General features: G+C 36.2%; 2 protein-coding genes across 2 annotated transcripts in view; both read left to right on the top strand.

The window, feature by feature from the left end:
* Window positions 1-9,661, top strand: part of LOC145135540 (protein PHOSPHATE STARVATION RESPONSE 3-like) — a 29,740-nt gene extending 20,079 nt beyond the window's left edge. Inside the window, exons 5-6 of the mRNA XM_079069803.1 lie at window positions 8,237-8,306; window positions 9,142-9,661. Of these exons, the coding sequence (XP_078925929.1) occupies window positions 8,237-8,306; window positions 9,142-9,546 (475 nt within the window). The 3' untranslated portion in view covers window positions 9,547-9,661. The remainder of the gene's footprint in view (window positions 1-8,236; window positions 8,307-9,141) is intronic.
* Window positions 9,662-17,820: 8,159 nt separating this feature from the next.
* Window positions 17,821-20,112, top strand: LOC145139549 (heat shock 70 kDa protein 1-like). The gene is made up of 2 exons (XM_079073337.1): window positions 17,821-18,019; window positions 18,470-20,112. The coding sequence occupies exons 1-2, from the start codon at window positions 17,821-17,823 to the stop codon at window positions 20,110-20,112; spliced, it is 1,842 nt and encodes a 613-aa protein (XP_078929463.1).
* The last annotated feature ends 374 nt before the right edge of the window (window positions 20,113-20,486 follow it).

Below are 20,486 nucleotides of genomic sequence, written 5' to 3'. Positions count from 1 at the left end.
ACTACCCAGGATATTGTAAATTTTATACAAACATAAACCGAAATACAAAAGTAATAGTAAAAACTATTCTACATCTTTCGACAATATATAACCATACTGGTTACTTATCTCCTGCAATTGTTAAACACTGAGAGGGGTAAGCGGTGACGCTTAGTGAGTTCAATAATAGATACAATATAACGTTATGCCATATATATACTTCAATATGGCAGAAGCAAAGAGGAACAAGCAACAATAAAGGCATATGTGAATCATGAGACAAACTTTCCATATCAATCAATGATTTGATTCAAAGATATACGATCAATGAGACATGACAATTTCTATACTTGATATACACCAATAAAGCTTCGGCCCAAATGGCACAGAAGACATACACTTTCTGATTTAAACATTTCGGTAGATTTCAGGCTTATAGTCCTGTCTAACCATCTGTCAATGCCATAAAATAGAATTCATTCTCTTACGGAGACATGTTCTACATGGCCAAAGGCTACATACCAGTACCAATGTGAATCTAAGTCCTTTCACTGATCACATGGTCAAAGGTATTACTTTGCTATTAAAAATAGCGAATAAAAATAACACGGGAAAATAACCCGGAATAATAACACCGAAAAGCACATAGCACATATAACACATAACATACAATTGTTCATATATATTAAACTCACCTTGAAATAACCGGGGGTAAAAATAGTAAATTGGGCAGCACTTCGGCTTTAAATATAACTTCCTTCGTTGAAAACCGGGAGATTTATTGAAAACCGGGCTCTGCGAAGGTAGAGCTTCAAAACCGAAAAGATAAAATTTTCGGGTTTCTCGGACACTTCGGGGCGTGTTTCGGGCGTTGGAAATAATATCGGGGCTTCGGGGGAAGTCAAAATAATAAAAATATTAAAAAGGGGGTGAAAAATGGCTAATTTCCCATTTTACTCGGGAGGGTTCGCAGCCCTCCTATTTATAGGGTGAGATCCGAAGTCGGCCGATCAGAAGGGCGAGTCAGCAGCAGCGAGGGAGAGACACGCGTCGGACACATTGCAGGCCACAGACGCGACACCTGTGCGAGCTCGGACGTGACACGGGGCGAGGCGGTGTCGGATGCCGGTTGGCTGCGACTTCGGTTGAATCCGGAAGCGACACGCGGCTACTGTTCATGCGAGGTCACGTGGCCGACACTATTCATGCGAAAATTCTCGAAAATTGTGCCCCAATCTTCTAAAATCCATAACTTTCTCATACAGACTCCGTTTTTGATGTTCTTTATATGCACGCGTAGGGAAAAGTATGCTCTACCACTTTCGTTTAGACTTCGTCGGCTAATTTTGAATTTATTTTTAATATTATTATTTTTAACAGACCGGGACAGGAAAATCCGTTAAAAATTCATAACTTCTTCATCCGACATCCATTTTCGTCAGTCTTTTTACCGTTGTACTACTATTGACGAGATCTTCAATTCTCGTTTAGGTTGTTTTGGCTAAAAATCACTCGATCTAAAATTCAAGTTTTTAGCTGTCTACTGCTAAGCTGAAACTTAGAAAAATCATAACTTCCTCATACGAATTCAGATTTTGGCGTTCTTTTTATCAAAATTCTCGGTTTAACAAATACTACGACTTTCCTTTAGATCACTAAGGTTAAAAAGTAGTTTATCAAAAACTCACTTTTTACGTCATTCGGCGCCGTGCCGGTTTTGTCGCGGATCTTCGATTGGTCATAACTTCTTCGTTATAACTCGGATTTCGATGAGGTTTTCGCCTAAATGTTTCTAACGAGATTCTTTACAACTTTCAATAATAAAATTTTACTTATTTCAAATTTTATGTTTTCGTTAAATTTCGATATTTGTCTTTTAATTGCAATCTCATAAGACTTCCAATATTTTCTGATTGATTCTAAACATAGTTTTACTTCTTTTCTAGTAAAAACTATCCGTTAGAACTCAATACTCATAATTATATAATATTTCATAATATCATTTACTTAAAACACGATTTCAAAACGTGTATGTTACATAAGGTGAATGAAATAACGCTATAAGAGTGCTTAAATACGAGACACACCCTAAAAATTAGGGTTTTCTTAACTGGAAAGTACGCCCAGCGTACTAGGGCGCGCCCTAGTACACTCAGTGTACACCATGTACGCAAGGTGTACTCTAAAGGCCATAATTGCAACAATTCCATTAGGACTCCTTTGCACACTTTCCTGAACTTAGGGACCTAAATGCAACATAATAAGATGATAGGGTTAAAATTTGAAGTACCTTATCTTCAGGATGTTACAATTCCATTGGTGACATTTCCGGATTGCACTCTAGCAACCCATATTAATCTAAAATCTTCTTTGCATAAGCCAGTTGTCGCAAAGATATTCCCCACTTCTTTTGTGAATCTTTGATTCCAAGGTAGTAAGAAAGTAATACCAAGTCACTCATTTCAAATTCTTTCTTCATTTATTCCTTGAATTACAAAATGTCATTGGTGTTCAACGTTATAATAAAGAAGTCATCTACATAGACACCAACAATAAGAATTTTGTCTTTCGAGTTCCTTTTGTAAACAACTAGGTCTTGTGAAATTTTTGTAAAACCAATCCTTTTTAGGCTTTTATCCAAACGAATGTTCCAAGCTTAAGGAGCTTGTCGTAGACCATAAAGATCTTTGTAGAGCTTGAACACCTTTTGACTATGTTCTTTATCAACATATCCTTTTGGTCGGGTTACATAAACCTCGCGTATGAGATTTCCATTGAGAAAAGCCAACTTCACATTGAGATGGTAGACAACCCACCCATGTTGAGATGCTAAGGAAATGATGAGCCTGACAGTTTCAAGTCATACTACCGGTGCAAAAACCTCATCAAAGTCGACTCCTTGCTTTTGTACAAAACCTTTGAAGACCCAAGTTGTCTTTCTTCACTTTGAAGACCCATTTAAACCAATTGCTTTATGACCTGGTGGAAAATCGGTAAGTTGCCATGTCTTGTTCTTCTCGATTGCATCCAACTTTGTTTGCATAGTCTCCTTCCATGCTTTAGAGGTTATCGCCTCTTTAAAATTCAGGGGTTGATTCACTACAATCATCAACAATTCTCCTGGTTCATGTAACATATTTTTGGCTTCCGAATAGATATTTGTTAGTGAATATAACCCCCTAGGCCCAATCTCACTAGAAGGGATTTCCATACGGGTTGAGGCTGAAAAAATCGGGGCTAAAACAGAAGTATTTGGGGCTGATTTGGGCTGATCAAATACACCATATGGTTCTCTAATTTTGATAGCATCGATTTCGGGGTTGTCTAGTTGATATAGGTTGGTTTCAGGGTTGTTTTGGGGTATTTCAAGGTGTATTTGAGGTTGTGGTTCAATTATTGTAAAGGTCTTACGATTTGCCATATCTTCTTCTTTGTTTTTATACTAATTTCATTATTCTTTTTCTTCAAAACAACATCGCGACTAACTTGCAACTTCCGGTCTTGCTGTTAAAATAAACGGTTTCCTTTAGTTCCATCTTCTACAACTAAATAAACCATCTTTTTTACTTTGATCATCAAGCTTCTTTAATTAACCACCTACAAGTTTAGCAAAAGAAGCACAACCAAAAACTTTTAGATGTTCAAGGTTGGGCTTTTTGCTATACCAAGCTTCATAAGGCGTCATGTCAGAAGTTCTTTTTTAGTAGGAAGTTGAGAAGATAAACGACATGTCTAGCCGATTCTCCCCAAAACTCTCCTGGGACATATCTTCCTTTGAGAAGACTTCTTTCCATGTTCATAACAGACTTATTTCTCCTTTCTACAACTTCAATTTGTTGAGGCGAATATGGTGTCGTAAAATGTATTTGAATACCATTTTCTTCTAAAAAAATGAGAATTTTTTTGAAGTGAACTCTCCCCCTCGTCCATTCGGAGTGAGTTCATTTGATAACTCTAATTCTTTTCAACCATCAACTTGAACCTTTTGATAGCGCTCAAGGCTTCAAGCTTCCCTGATAGTATGTAAACCCATATCCACAAGCTAAAATCGTCTACTAAAAGGAGAAAATATTTACTCCCTCCAATAGATGTAGGTGTGATTGGACCACACAAGTACGTATGAAAAAGTTGTAGAGGTTTTTGAGCTCGAATAGTCGCATGATATGGGAAAGGAATTCAGGTTTGTTTAGTAAGAACACACCCTTCACATACTTGGTTTGGGTGCTCAATCTTTGGGACTTCAGTTGCCATATTCTTTTCGGATAACTTCTTTAAGGCGAGAAAGTTAACATAACTGAGTCTAGAACACCATATCCAAGTTGGTTCGTATTTTGTTGCTAAAAGATAAGTCGATCTACTGGTCCTTAAATGAGTTTCATATAACCGGATTGGGGATCATTTAACTCTCAAAAGTAGAGTTTTGTTTCTGTCAAACAATATCAGATCCAACGGCCATCCATTATGAATCAACTCCCTTCCTCCGTTATTTGTCCAAGGACTAATAATATTGTATTTTAGACATGGAATGAAATATACCTCGTTAAGGAGTCTTTGGTCACCATTTTTTCTATCAAATAAAATCAAACCTTTTCCCAAAATAGTGACGGGTGAACCATCCTCAAAACTCACATTACCCGTAATGTGCTCATCTAGCTCGCGGAACTTTGAGTGGTCTCCAGTCATATGATTAGTAGCACCGTTGTCGAGATACCAAACTTGACTCGACTTTCTCCCCATGTAAGAAGATTAACACAAATCTTCTCTCTTAGAGACACATTTTTGTGTGTATATTCTTGTGAGACTGCCACCATCAAAATTGGATCTTCTTCATTGGCTTGAATGAGGTTCACCTCTTCACCTCGATTCTTGTTCGAGCACTCCGACGCATAGTAACTAAATTATTCACAAGAAAAACATTTGATTTTACGAGGAGGATTGTGGCCATTCCAGTTTGTATTGGACTCACGAACACCTCCTCGCCTACGATCACGACCTCAGCCTCATCCCCAGCCTCGGTTACCATGTCCTCCTCGTCCCTTTGAAGTGTTTGACATGTTTCTATCGCCAGCTTGCTTGGAACGAGATAACCACTTGGAATGTGTAAGCAATAGAGAAGGTCCTATTTCTTTTTCTCCATAACTTCAAATTTTCTCTTCATGGATCTTGAGACGACCCACAACCTCTTTGATCGTCATATTTTTAAGATCTTCGAATTTCTTGATAGATGTTACGATTTGTATAAATTGTATCGGTATGGATCAAAGGAACTTCTTCACCACCATAATTTCCTCGAACTTTTCATCTACAGATTAAATACTATTCACAATAGTATTCGATCTCATGGAAAAATCATCCATCGATTCACTGTCTTTTATCCACACCACCTCAAAGTCACTTCTCAAGGTTGAGCTTTGGCTTCCTTGACCCGATTTGCTCGCATGTACATCGTCTTAAGCATTTACCATGCTTCTTTGGATGTATCCTTCTCAGCTAACATCAGAAGTACATCCTCTAGAATTACTTGATAAATAGATGCAAGAACCATCCGATCTTTATGTGTGTCCCTTTCTACATTTTGAATTACATCCCATACTCCTTCTGCTTGTAACTTCACTCACATTTTTATAGCCCACACTGCATAGTTCATCTTCGTGAGCATTGGATAGTGTAACATAACATTAGCATTTTTCCCAGTCCTTTGAACATTTTCAACTTCGGGTTGAGAAGACGATGAGGTTGGTGTAGTCATTCTTGGCATCTACTTGGGCATACACAACCTTGTAACTTTTTTCTAAAAGTATGGGGATCAATATGAACTTTTTAGAAGTTCATGGGGGCCAAAAATAACTTTTATAGAAGTAAAAGGGGTAAAATGATTTTTTTCTAAAAAACGAGGATAAAAAATGTAATTTTTGTAAAAAGTAGGGGCCAAACTGCAATTTCTAGAAGTTTGGTCAGCTGCCGACGTCCCTACTGATGTCAGCCTTCTTCTCCGGCGAGTTCTCCGGCAGACTGGTTTTTTCGGCCAACTTTCCAGTGATACTTTGACCAACTTTGACTGACGATTTAGAGACCTTCTGATGGTCGATGAATTCAATATATATATATATATATATATATATATATATATATATATATATATATATATATATATATATATATATATAGATTTTTAGAACCGTCAAAATGAGACCTTTCCCACGGTGTACACAAAAACCATATATGGGACAAAAAAAATTTGACCAAAAAACTGAGAACGAGCCCTTGGAGCTTAACAAAGCTTTGATACCACTTTTTGGGGTTGAAAGACACTTTTATTCAAACCAAAACAAAAGGAGGAGCTTACACGCTTAATATTACAAGGAAAGAAAACAACCCTCTAATACTAATACTTACTCCAAGTATTACTCTCTACCTCTCTATGTTTTTGTGGTGCTCTATAAGTGAAGTTAGAGCCTTTGTTTATACCTAAACGAACCACTAAAATTATTGTAGTTATTTATTATGTTCACCGTATGAAATGAAGAAGTTGCCATTTGTAGATCTTATTGTCAATATAGATGCTTGTACACCTACCCATGTTAGGTTTACACCCAAGTCAGGTTTACACTCACATAATTAGAATAAGATATGCCAGATTGAAATGCCTCATTATCATTCACAACTGGATCTAACTCCAAGAACTCCAGGACCTTATTACCAGATGATTCACCCTGATTAGAATTATCTATTAATTGACGTTTATCATGCACCCCATGCTTGTGTTACTCCCACCAAGCATGTATGTGTGGCACCCAAATTCTCCATTATTCATCCATGGAAACCTCATCACCATTAGTGTAGCCACTACTTCCTTCATCGGTAACACCTCATCATTAACTAGATCAATGTGGTCATCTTCCTCATAGATAAAATTCTCATTTTGGTTATTAGATTTGGAGTCCCATTTCTATCAATCTTCAGAATGAAATCTAAATAGTCACCCACCTCCTCGATGACCATAAACATGTGTAACACTCCATTGATTTACATATCGACCTTCCTTCTAATCTAGTTAAGTTCAGAAGTCAATATGCCAACTCTCACCATGTCATGATTTCTCATATCCCTGGAGTGACATGTTGGATTAATCACTTCCCCTAAAGCCTTTTCATTTTATAAAATGCCTAACCAAATTCCAACCTTTGGCACCATGCCAATTATTAAAAAAATGGCAACCTGAGCAAGTTCAAGTTCCCACCAATACACTATGGACAAAAATGCCTTCTCCATTGCTTTATCCTTGAATGCAAGATACACTATAAGCCCTCCACTATAGCTTAGCTTCACATACTATAGTCCTTGTGTCATGTCAAATAAGTGAATATTATTAAGCATGACGTAGTTCCTTTGTTCCTTACTTCCTCATTAATCAATGTGTTCTCCATGTATGTTTTATATAATTAGATGTATTAAGGATGATGCATGGGATATCATCGTCGTTCTCTACTTCATTATTTTCATTCCCTTCAGTTTTTCATCCACCTATTTGACACTCATGTCTGAAATAGCCTCATCATAAGATATGATAACATTCTTTTCATCATTGCTAGCCATTGTACTACGTAATAATAGGTGTGCAACTTTAGCCTTATTTGACATATTCCCTTTCCATGTATTATGAGCATCCACCTTTCTCCTATTCTGCAAGGTTAACCTAAAGGCAAACGTGTCACATCCTAATGTTGTTCAGTTGACTTTCAAGCCTCCCAAGGTGTGTAACATCAAGAAATCTAACAAAATTAAACTTTTTTCCTACCCGGTTTCTCTTACTAGAGATAAAGACATCTGCAATGTCACCATGATTATTGAACAATCTCTATAGTTCTTCCTCAAATTTGTCTCTAGGAAAGTTCATAAATACAAATGTCGAGGTTTTTCCACCAATTAAATATGGTACCTCTCTTAGTGGCTTCATTCTTGCCCTTACACCCCCAATTACTCCTTACATTTGTCTTTAATTCATTAGCTCATGCAACCTGCCTTTTTTTAAAGGGAAGCTAATTTTCTTTATTAAGTATTTAATATTAGTTATTGATTCTATTTTTATTATATTTGTTGACTATGAAAAATAGGATTAGAAGAAAAATTCAGGCATGTGCATATATTGTCCTGTCGCTAAGGGATGGGATGCCTTTGAAAATTGATCACCATGAAAAAACACAAATGCATATTTACGAAATTCTATTCATCTAACAAGCATCTCCTTCATGTTTAGGGGCCTCCAGCTAAACGAAGCATTAGAGATGCAAATGGAAGTCCAAAGACGTTTGAACGATCAACTTGAGGTAAGCTTGTTAGAGGTTATACATTCAAATCCCTTGTTTCCATGTATTTAGAAAATTATTATGGGATTACAAACCCTTTTATGGGTCATTGGTAGTAGGTTACTAATAGTTTTGTCATGATTTGTGTCGTTATGATAGTTTTGAGATCTAGTGGATCTAAAATATATGACAAGAAATCCTAGTACAGACTATCAAACTAAAGTTTAATGAGAAAGATCATCCTAAAGAATATAAGGGTGTGTGATTGCACATAGCTAAAAAAACAGATGCCTCCTTTTACAAGGAAAATTTGTTGTAACGTGTTGGCTAGACCTTTGTTAACCTATACTACTAGTCTTCAAGCCCTTATAGTAACAAATTTTCGCCAAACTTCACTGATTGGGTTTCATGTATATAAAAATATATTTCAAGAAACTACGTTCTTCTTATTCAAGAAATATATATATATATATATATATATATATATATATATATATATATATATATATATATATATATATATATATATATATATATATATATATATAACGAAACTATAAATTAAGTGTAGTTTATTTGATTAGAATTTTGATTTTCACATTACTGGCTTGAGTTCATCCTAACAATGTCTTATTGTTTTCAAAATTTTATTTAAATTCGTTGTGATTCATTTATATATCAATCTAGTTTTTATACATAAATTTCAGTTATTTGTTTTTCTAAAATATAAACTAAAACTAAGTGTTCATGTACATTTTGATAACTTTAAGTGGTCATGTTTGTGTTTGGAGAAGGCCCCAAATATGTTTGGACCGCCCTCCAAGTAATATTTCATTATTCTTTTGTTTTTTTATAGGTTCAAAAGAGTCTGAAGGTCAAAATTGAAGCACAATCGAGATTTTTAGAGAGAGTTGCACAAGAATACAAAACAAGGCCAACCATTGTCAAATCCAGAAAACCAATCTCGATTATATCTCTTCCTTCCCTTTGTGATGAGTTTGAATCCATCATCAAGGATTTTGATTCTGATTCTGAAGGCGACACATGCCATATGATCAGGTCTAGCCTAGAATCTCCACCTACAAAGAGGGCCAGGGTTGTGTTTATCGATGATGATGTAATGTCTCCAGAGATATTTGACCTAAACTCTAGCAATTACACTCAAAACATCCCCCAACTTCCAAAAGGCAACACATTTCCATGGAGTATAGCCTTTTGCCACTCACCCCTAATTCCAGCTTCACATAGTTCTTTTCGTTGAAAGTTGTATGCATGTTGGATCGTATTGTACTTGAAATAAAATATATATGTTCATCTTGGTGCCTAAGAAATGCTTGATTTAACCATCATGATGAGGAGTCATGCTTATGTACATGATACACTATCTATAATAATATATGTTGGTGCTTTGTAATCTCAGGAGATCATGTTTTTTTTCTTTGTTTCTATGTTGGTTTGTTTTATACTATGCTATGCTTGCTTTTTGGGTAAGGATACATTATGAGTAAGAAGACTCGCACCTTAGTTACATTATATCTATAATTAAAAGTACTACGTACCTATACTACATCTCACAAATATTTTAGCCCTTTAGCCATCTTGTATTTTGTATATATTGATTATCAATGGAATATATATTTCACAAGACACTTATCGTTCAATATGGTATCACATCGATCCTCCTAAATCCTTGCTTCCCTTTCCTTAAATGTGCCTTTCCCTACCTTTGTCTACCTCTTCTTTGGCTTTTAATGACCATTGATGAACATTCCCCTCATTTCTTATCTAATACCCTTACAACATCACTGTGTTGAGTATGAATCCACAGAAATGTTGAGTGTGAATCCACAGAAAAGCTGGTCAAAAATGGCAGGAACAATGTGAAGTTGTGAAGCCACAATTGTTGAATGAAGACCCAGTTGTGTTTTTTGACTACTTCTGATTTCCATCTCTATATAAGAGATTATTCTGTATTTGTAAAACTCGTATCTAGTGTAACAAAGAAAGAGTGCAGATTAGCACCAAGAAATGTAAATTCCTAGTTACCGGTGGACGTAGGTCAGAGAAGGACCGAACCACGTTAAATCCCTCATGTTCATCCTTGTGTTCTTGTTTTTCGTGAGCTGTGTGTGTGTTTAGAGTCGTGTGTTAAGTGTCTCGATCCTAACAAGTGGTATCAGAGCAAGGTTGTAGCTCCAGAAGGTGATTTTAAGTTTTTGGTCGAAATTTTTTTTCGTCAAAAACGATTTTGGTGTATACCGTTGGAAAGGTCTCGTTCCGAAGATTCCTAATATATTTTTTTCTGAATTTTTTGACCACCGGAAGACGTCCAAATCGCCGGTCAAAGGTTACCAGAATAGTGACCGGAAAAACCAGTTTGGCCGGAGAAGACGACACTGTAGACCGGAGTTCCGCCGGAGAAGACGACACTGTAGACCGGAGATCTGCCGGAGAAGACGACATTGTAGCAACACTGTAGCAACACTGTAGCAGATTTGAAAAATTGCAGTTTAGCCCCTGAACTTTCAGAAAATTGCAGTTTAGCCCCTGAACTTTCAGAAAATTGCAGTTTAGCCCCTAATTTTTCAGAAAATGGCAGAAAGCAGTAAGCTTCAGATTGAGAAGTTTGATGGGAAAGATTTTGGTTGGTGGAAGATGCAAATTGAAGATTTGCTCGTACATAAAGACTTGGACGCAGTTTTAGGTGAAAAACCGGAGGCGATCACACAAGCAAACTGGGAGACTTTGGATAAGAAGGCCAAGACATTTATTAGACTGACTTTGTCAAAGGATGTTGCCTTCAACATTTTGAAGGAGACCTCGGCAAAGGGAATCATGGAGGCATTGTCTAATATGTACGAGAAGCCGTCGGCAGCAAATAAAGTCTTCCTGATTCGGGAACTAGTCAACACGAGGATGAGGGAAGGAAGTTCAATTACAGTACACATCAACAATTTGAACTCGGTTTTATCCAGACTTGGGTCAGTGGGAATAAAATTTGAGGACGAAGTTCAAGCTTTACTACTGTTATCATCATTACCTGACAGTTTGTCCGGAACAGTTACAGTCGTTACTAGTTCCGCAGGATCGAAAGAGCTCACTTTTGAGGGAATTCGGGATTTAATTCTAGGCGAAGACGTCAGACGAAGAAATTCCAGGGAATCATCAAGTGAACAATTGAATGCGGTCAGAGGTAGAAGAAATAACAGAGGTAGTGGGAGCGGGAACAGGAGAAAGAGTCAGTCGAGGACTCGAAATGATGTGACTTGTTGGAACTGTAAAGAGGTTGGACATTTAAGGAATCAATGTCCAAAAGACAAGAAAGAAGTTAACGTTGCAGTAGACCATTCAGATGATGATGTTTTGATCTGTAGTGTGGAGAGCAATGTGGATTCCTGGGTTATGGATTCGGGTGCTTCATTTCACGCTACCCACAGCCGTGAAGCACTGCGGAATCTGAAAGAAGGGGATTTTGGTAAGGTAAGACTGGCGAACGATGAGGTTCTTGATGTGACGAGCATAGGTGACTTAGATCTGAAGACTCCAGTCGGTCCATGGACTTTGAAGGATGTCCGGGTAATTCCAAGTCTGAAGAAACAGTTGATTTCTGTTGGGCAGTTGGATGAACAGGGACACGAGGTTAAGTTCAGGAATGGGCAGTGGAAGGTTGTCAAAAGAAATCTTGTGATAGCTCGTGGACATAAGAGGGGTTCATTATATATGGTCAGTTTACCGTCTGAGGGAGTAACCGTCCCAGTTCAGAAGAAAAACAAAATCCGGTTCATAGAGTCTCGTGGACAGAAGAAGGTTTGCTTTGCAGATGACAAACCCAGAGTCACAGGTCAGATTCAGGTTGAACGTGTTTTGGAACGGTTCAGAAAAACCAGTCAAGGGCATTCATAGCAGTAGGAGCATGGGCTTTGTTTCAGCTAGAATACCCAGAACACAGTGGGTTAAGAGAACCAGTATTCCATCTGTAAAAGTCTCTCCAGATTATCTGCTTCACATGGAGAGTGTCGTTTGTTCTCAGGATGTTCCAGGATCGGGCAGTTCATTTCAGTGGGAGCCGATGGAGACAGAGAACAGGTCAGTGGCAGACTTAGCCATGACTGATGTGTTGGAGCTAACGAAAGCTTCAACTGGCCTTCAGGTTAATTGAAGAGAAGGCCAGGGTAACTAGGAAGGAGTTAAGATCAAATACAGATGCACAGTTGAAGCACAGGTGAAGATTGTTCCGTGGCTTCAAGTGGGAGATTGTTGAGTATGAATCCACAGAAATGTTGAGTGTGAATCCACAGAAATGTTGAGTGTGAATCCACAGAAAAGCTGGTCAAAAATGGCAGGAACAATGTGAAGTTGTGAAGCCACAATTGTTGAATGAAGACCCAGTTGTGTTTTTTGACTACTTCTGATTTCCATCTCTATATAAGAGATTATTCTGTATTTGTAAAACTCGTATCTAGTGTAACAAAGAAAGAGTGCAGATTAGCACCAAGAAATGTAAATTCCTAGTTACCGGTGGACGTAGGTCAGAGAATGACCGAACCACGTTAAATCTCTCATGTTCATCCTTGTGTTCTTGTTTTTCGTGAGCTGTGTGTGTGTTTAGAGTCGTGTGTTAAGTGTCTCGATTCTAACACACTGATATCAAGGCATTCATTCCTTTGTTCTTGATATTAAACACCTTAACTACAACGATTAGAGAAAAAACTTTAAGTCCCATTGTATTGGATTTAGAGTAATCGATCACATTAGTGGCCTGGCGCTCATACTTCAAAAATCGTCAACCACGAGTGAACCAATATTTATTCCATTGTCAAAGTATATATTTATGGTACGACTTTATAGCTAGTTCCTTCTCCAAATGATGTTTACAAGAAATACCACAACACAAAAACATATAAATCAACTAGGAATATATGTTAATTTCACCATATATAAGAAATATGCTAAGTCTATTCAACTTGATATTGATTTCTGTAACATCAACATTAATAATTCATCAATCACTACAAATTATGCCAGAATCATAGGGGATGGGGATACTCCTCGATCCTAAACCAACCTCACCTGATAGTAATATATAATATATTCAAATATTATTCATATGAGACGTATTAAAATTAGTGTAATACTTTATATAAAATAAATAAATATATAGTACAATCAAAGGAAAAAGTTGGAAAGTCCACACATTAGTAAGTGACACTTTAGTCTTTCATTATTTATTTTTGTCCAAAGTGTGCCCATGAACAAATTTTTTAGACAAAATTTCATATTTGGTCCCTGTGGTTTGCAAAATATCTCATTTTGAGGACTTTCATGGAAAACGTCGCTCCACTGTCCATGTGGTTTGCAAAATTACATGGAAGGTCCTCCTGCCGTTAAATTTAACTTTTCAACTGTTAGATTTTATTGAAAAATACTATTTTACCCTTGGACCAAATTTGCAATATACATACAAACCTCAATGACCATTTGCATAATTTTGTAATATATATATATATATATATATATATATATATATATATATATATATATATATAATTTCAACAATTTGATAACTTTATTTATAATCTTTTTAACATTTTGTTTTCTATTTTTATTTTATAATTTTAGTTTTTATGGTTTTTTTAATGTTTTTATTTATTTTGATTCAAGTAAATAAAGTTAAATTCGATAAACCATGTCGAAACCGTTTTTTCTTTAATTTTTCTTATTTGTGAATCGTTTAAGAAAAAATTTAGAAAAACTTTAAATAACTATAAATAACTATATATATATATATATATATATATATATATATATATATATATATATATATAAAATTTATATTTATAAATTATATATATACAAAATTTTAAATTTACAAAATTATTCAAATTGTCCTTGAGGTTTGTAGTATATTGCAAATTTGGTACAAGGGTAAAATAATCTTTTTCATTAAAATCTAACAGCTGAAAAGTTAGATTTAACAGCATTAGGACCTTTTCATCTAATTTTGCAAACCACAGGGACCAGTGGCGTGACGTTTTCCATGAAAGTCCTCAAAGTGAGATATTTTGCAAACTATAAGGACCAATTATAAAATTTTGTCAATTTTTGTTTCATATTTAGTTATATCAGTTTTACCGATAGATATAGAGTTGGCTATTATTAATATACTATATTAATTCATAACACAGTTATCAACAATGTACTTTGTCTTTTAAGATAATGGTCACCATATTTCTAAAGTTCCGATATTGGTCACCATGTTTGTGTATATTTGCACTTTTGCTCATCATGTTTGTGCATATCTGAATATTGGCCACCATATTTCTCAAGTTCCGATATTGACAAAATTGCAAAAATGGTCCCTATGGTTGGCAAAATTCTATGTTTTTGGTCCAAAACGAAACGTTGGTGCACCACTGGTCCAAAATTGGATATTTTTATTGGTTTTGGTCCCTATCAACATGAAAAGACTATAATACCCCTTATATTTGTTTTTTAATTATTCTATATTTATTTAACTGTTTTTAATTAAACAAAAATAAAAAAAGGGGCCACCTCTGCTTCTTTCTTTGCCTTCTTCGGAAACCCCTATTCGCTTCTACAACCTTTTCCCCCTCCTTAGTTCAACTCCACTACCACCTCCCTATTGTCTATCTTTCCTAATTCAAGAAACCAAATTTGGAAACAAAAGTAGGATTGTTTGTCTGGTGGTTTATTTTTCTAAGAAATGGGTCCTGATTTTGGTTAAGATTTGAAGAATATTTCTGGATTTAAAGTTTATTTTTTTCATTTGTTCACTCTGGTTGTTCCCCCATATCTGTTCATCTTGTTCCTTTTCTAGATCACAATAAATTTGTGTTAAATACATCATCACTATATATCTCTCTATAATTTTTGTTCGAGATGAAGATATGAAAAGAACACCATCCTGATGTTTTTCAGTTTCTATAACCTCAAGAGAAGAAGGAAGTCGGCGACGACCATAATTGGCGGTGGGAGGTGGGGCTTCTGTCATCGTCGGAGGCAAGGTCGGTGCCTTGGCTTCACCTCGTCCGAATTGTTCTAACTCTTCTTCTTTCTTGGCCTTCTTCGGAAAGCATTGGACTTGCACTTTATCAAAACGCAGCTCACCCCTTCCAATTGAAGCCATCGTCGGAGCTAGGACCTTCACTTTATGTGTTGTCGTCTGCTGTATCCGGCCACCAAATTGTTGTTATATGATTTCCTCCGCCACTAGCATTAAATTAAAGACTATCACAACTTCCTTAGCCCCTTAATTTATGTATCAGGCAAGCCACAAGAATCCATATCCCTTTCCTTTCCTATATCTCTCCTTTTCTACTCCATTATCGACTTTTGATTTTGGTTTCTGAAAAAAATATTAGAAACAATTTTTGGATTTGATTTTTGTGGAGAATTCGATATGGGGACTTTAGTTTTTGGATTTGATTTGGGGATTTAAGTTTATCTGGGGTGGCTAGTGTCTTAAAGGTTAGACAATGGGAGGTGGGGTGAGAAATTGGCAGTTTAGGCTGTGGGAGGTGGGTTGTTGTCGTCGCTGGAGTCAAGGTCGTAGGTGGAGGAAAAAATTGCAAAAGGGGCAGATCCGACGGTGGTGGTGGTCCGGTGACATGTAGAAGGCGGTGGTTCGGCGGCGGTGGTGGTCCGTCGGCAGTAGTGGTGTCAAGAAATGAAGTGTGAGAGGGAAGTGGAGTCAATGTAAGAAGTGAGAGATGTAGGGGGTGGGGTGGGTTGGGTTTTTTTTTTTGTATTTATTTTTAACTAAAATAATAAGAAAACAATTAAAAAAATTAAACAAAAGTTATATAAGGGTATATTCGTCATTTCAGGTGGGGTCTGGACCAAAACCACATTAAAATGTGAAACATGGGGACCAAAACCGCACAAAGAATTCAAAATTGGACCAGTGGTGCACCAACGTTTCGTTTTGGACCAAAAGCACAGAATTTTGCCAAACACAGGGACCATTTTTGCAATTTTGTCTTCCGATATTAGTCATCATGTTTGTGTATATTTGCACTCTTGCCCACCATGTTTGTGCATATATGTTTTTTTATTTCTACCGTCTTTATTGCCGAATAGAATGTCTACATATGTATTTATTTCATTTTCTACTATTTTCACACGTTCTTTTCCGTTTATCGTTTCTCCTTTTTATTTATTCGTTTCCAGTTTTACCTTTCCAATCCCAAAAAATTACACTACATTCACCGTTAAAAACAAATACAGTAGATAGAAAATAAAATCAACACTAAACTATACCACTCAGGGACGGACCCAGGATTTCGTAGTAGGTGTTGCCGGTAGCATATTTTTCGTTTTGCGTAGTGGCACAAATGTAGAAAAACCGAAAAATTTGAAAAATTTTACACTATATCTGAAAAAATAAGGGGTTGTCGGTGCCACTATGGGCACCATAGTGGAACCGTCCCTAATACCACTAACATCTACCACCACACAAAAACAAAAACCATTAAAATAATAAAACGGTGCATAGAATTCATAAACAATTTTATAGAAACAAATTTTAAAAAATCACAATATTAAGATAAATGATCCTCACCGGTTATGAAAAGTGATAAAAAATTGTAGATAAAAACAAACAAAAAAATACCTACAATCATAGTGACTGCATCACCTACAATAATACAAACCGCAACAAATTAGATAACAATATAAACACATCGAAAAAAAATATCAACAAAAAAAAAATGTGACCCGTAGTTTACTACAGGATCACACACTAGTTCGTGTATTACTTTACCAGTACATGTATTTTTTTTGAGTTAGACTTTGATATATGCAAATTAGATCAAACCATAACCATAAATTTTGTAATTTACTCTCTAGATTATATATTTAGCTGTGGGGATTTGCATACCTTTCGACTTTCGTCAATTTGAGAATATTTGGGTTGGTTTATTTTGGAACTAGTTTATAACCCGTAGGAACCACGATTACAAAATAAATTAAATTTTCATAGTAAAAATTCAAAAAAAAATTATCAATTACTTTAAATAAATCATTAATTATGAGATATACCAAATTTTTAAAGTTATTATAACTTCAAATTTAACATATAATTAGAAAAAGTAAATTTGAATTTTGAAGTGTTGCCTAATATATCTCTTTGACATGTGACATAATATTAATGAATAGTTCTATTAGAGTGACACATGTCAAATGAAGATTAAAAATATTCATTTATTAGAATAGGGATTAGATGACTATATTAGATTCTTGTATGTAAAGAGTTTCAACCGGATATACTTGTACATTTATTTACAAATTTTTAGCACTCTGGATAGGTCCTTAATTGGATATACTTGTAAATTTAAAGTTACCGGAGCTCCGGATAAGTCGTTAAATATCTTTATTGTAAAGATTTAAAAGATTTGATATGTTGACGTAGGAAATTGAAACGACAAAGGTAGATTATAAAGACTTAACTTCTGGCATTCAATCAGCCCTTCCGGATTTCAGTTGCGCTCTTTATACGATTTGAACTCCGAGCGATATGACGGTGACAGTCGGAATTGATCTCGGAACAACGTACTCATGTGTTGCTGTTTGGAGACACAACCGTGTAGAAATCATTCCCAATGAACAAGGAAACAGAACTACACCTTCTTGTGTTGCGTTCACCGACTCCGAAAGGTTTATCGGTGATGCCGCGAAGAATCAGATAGCAATGAATCCGGTCAATACCATATTTGGTGAGTCCATAATGAACATGTGATACGGTTTCTGTATTTTTCTTAGCCTGTTCTTCTCTGATACATTTTCTTCTTATTGTGATTCTTTGTGAAATTAGACTATACACCATATTTTTTATTCGTTACCTTTTTATGCATGCAATATAAGTTTTACCAAGTTTTTAATCGCGCATGCATCTCTTTTTATCATATAGTGTATAAATTCTATAAGGGTTTGAGAAGAGATTGACGGGTGATGACTTATGCATTTGCTTTGTTCCACTATGCTTTTTGAAAGGATGACTTACTTTATCAGAATTAGGTGGTGCGATGATGACACTATGCGTCTGTTTTCTATGTTTAATTTGTGTAATGTGTGTTGTTCACAAATATTTGAACAGTTGGTGTAGCTTTCAAAGATTTAGGATTAAAGATGATAATGTGGTTGCTTATAACGTGTTTACTTTTCAGATGCTAAGCGTTTTATTGGAAGGAGATTCAGTGATGACATGGTTCAGGCTGACAAGAGTTTGTATCCTTTCAAGATCACTGGAGGACTCAATGACAAGCCTGTGATTTTAGTTACATACAAAGGTGAAGAGAAAAAATTCTCAGCTGAAGAAATTTCATCAATGGTTCTTGCCAAGATGAAGGAGACATCTGAAGCTTATCTTGGCGTCACTGTTAAAAATGCAGTGATAACAGTCCCAGCTTATTTTAATGATTGCCAGCGACAAGCAACCAAAGATGCTGGAACTGTAGCTGGCCTGAAAATTTTGCGAATGATCAATGAGCCTACAGCAGCTGCAATTGCGTATGGTTTAGAGAACAAAGCTGGTATAACTGATGAGACAAATGCTCTTATCTTTGATTTGGGTGGTGGAACATTTGATGTCTCTCTTGTAAACATTGGAGAAGGTATTTTTGAGGTTAAAGCTACTGCTGGGGATAGCCGTTTGGGTGGTGAAGATTTTGATAATGCAATGGTTACCCATTTTGTTGGGGAGTTTAAGAGGAAACATAAGAAGGACATAAGTCAGAACCCTAGGGCTTTAGGGAGATTGAGGGTTGCATGTGAGAGAGCAAAGAGGATTCTCTCTTCGGCAACTCAAACTTCAGTTGATATTGATTGCTTGTATGAGGGTGAAGATTTTTCTTGCTTAATAACTCGAGCAAAATTTGAAGAGATAAATATGGATTTTTTCAAGAAGTGCATGACAACTGTTGAAGCATGTTTGAGCGATGCAAACATGGATAAAAACAGTGTAAATGAGGTGGTTCTTGTGGGTGGCTCAACAAGGATCCCCAAGATACAAGAAATGTTGCAGGAATTCTTTAATGGAATGGAGCTATGCAAGAGCATCAATGCAGATGAGGCTATTGCATATGGTGCAGCAATTCTTGGAGCTAAGTTAAGTGGTGATGGTGATGAAATGGTGCGAGATTTGCAGCTGGTGGATGTAACTTCTCTCTCACTTGGCATTCAAACAGTTGGTGAAATCATGACTGTTTTGATCCCAAGGAACACTCCAATGCCTACGAAGGTGGAAAAGACTTTTTCTACCACATCTGACAACCAAACTTGTGTTTTAGTCCAGGTATATCAGGGTGAGAGGGCAAAGTCTAAAGACAACTGTTTATTGGGTGAGTTTGAGCTTTCTGGCATACCAATGGCTCCTAGGTGTGTACCACGTATCAATGTTTGCTTTGACATTGATGACAATGGTATACTGAATGTGTCGGCTGAAGAAACAGCAAGTGGTCAGAGCAACAAGATTGCAATCATCAATGATGATGGGAAATTGTCAAAGGAGGAGATTGAAAAGATGGTGAAAGATGCTGAGAGATTCCGAGCTGAAGACCAAGAGCATAGGAAGAAGGTAGATGCATACAATGCTTTGGAGAGATATGCTTACTGTATGAAAAATAAAATCAGGGATCCATCAGTTGTTTCTAGGATGCGGCGTGAAGACTTGAAGAAAATGGAGGCTGCAATTGAGCAGGCCGTATTATGGCTTGATGCAAATGAGGATGGTGAGGTCGCTGTGCTTATGGAGAAGAAAAAAGCATTGGAAAGAGTATGCGACCCCCTCATAGTTGAGTTATATGAGTAGTGGTAAAGGATGCTACAGCATTATTTGAGATTTATGTTTTGATGGGTATGAAGGTTTATTTACTTGCATTTAATAACATAATCAGATACATTTTTTGGTTTTTGGTCAGGTGATTTTGTCATTTCACGTTCTGTATGTATATGGATTCTTGTTCTATCACTGGTGATGCATCTCTTGGTGTCATATCCTGAACACTGGACTCAATTCAATATTTGTCAATGGATGCGTCTCAAAGTATTTGGTTCATTAAGAGCTTTTCGTACACATCCTACAATGTATGGCTTCCCTTTGTCTCGAAGAACATAGAAGTATGTTGAGGTTATTAGCGCTATTGGGTTTTTAAGTTGCATATTCTTAAAATCAGTAAGTTAGTT

This window comes from Lactuca virosa, chromosome 9 (assembly GCF_052849685.1).
Source record: "Lactuca virosa cultivar CGN04683 chromosome 9, Lactuca_virosa_CGN04683_v6, whole genome shotgun sequence".
Lineage (NCBI taxonomy): Eukaryota > Viridiplantae > Streptophyta > Magnoliopsida > Asterales > Asteraceae > Lactuca > Lactuca virosa.
The sequence above is the reverse complement of the archived record's forward strand: the minus strand, read 5'-3'. Positions and strand labels throughout refer to the sequence as shown.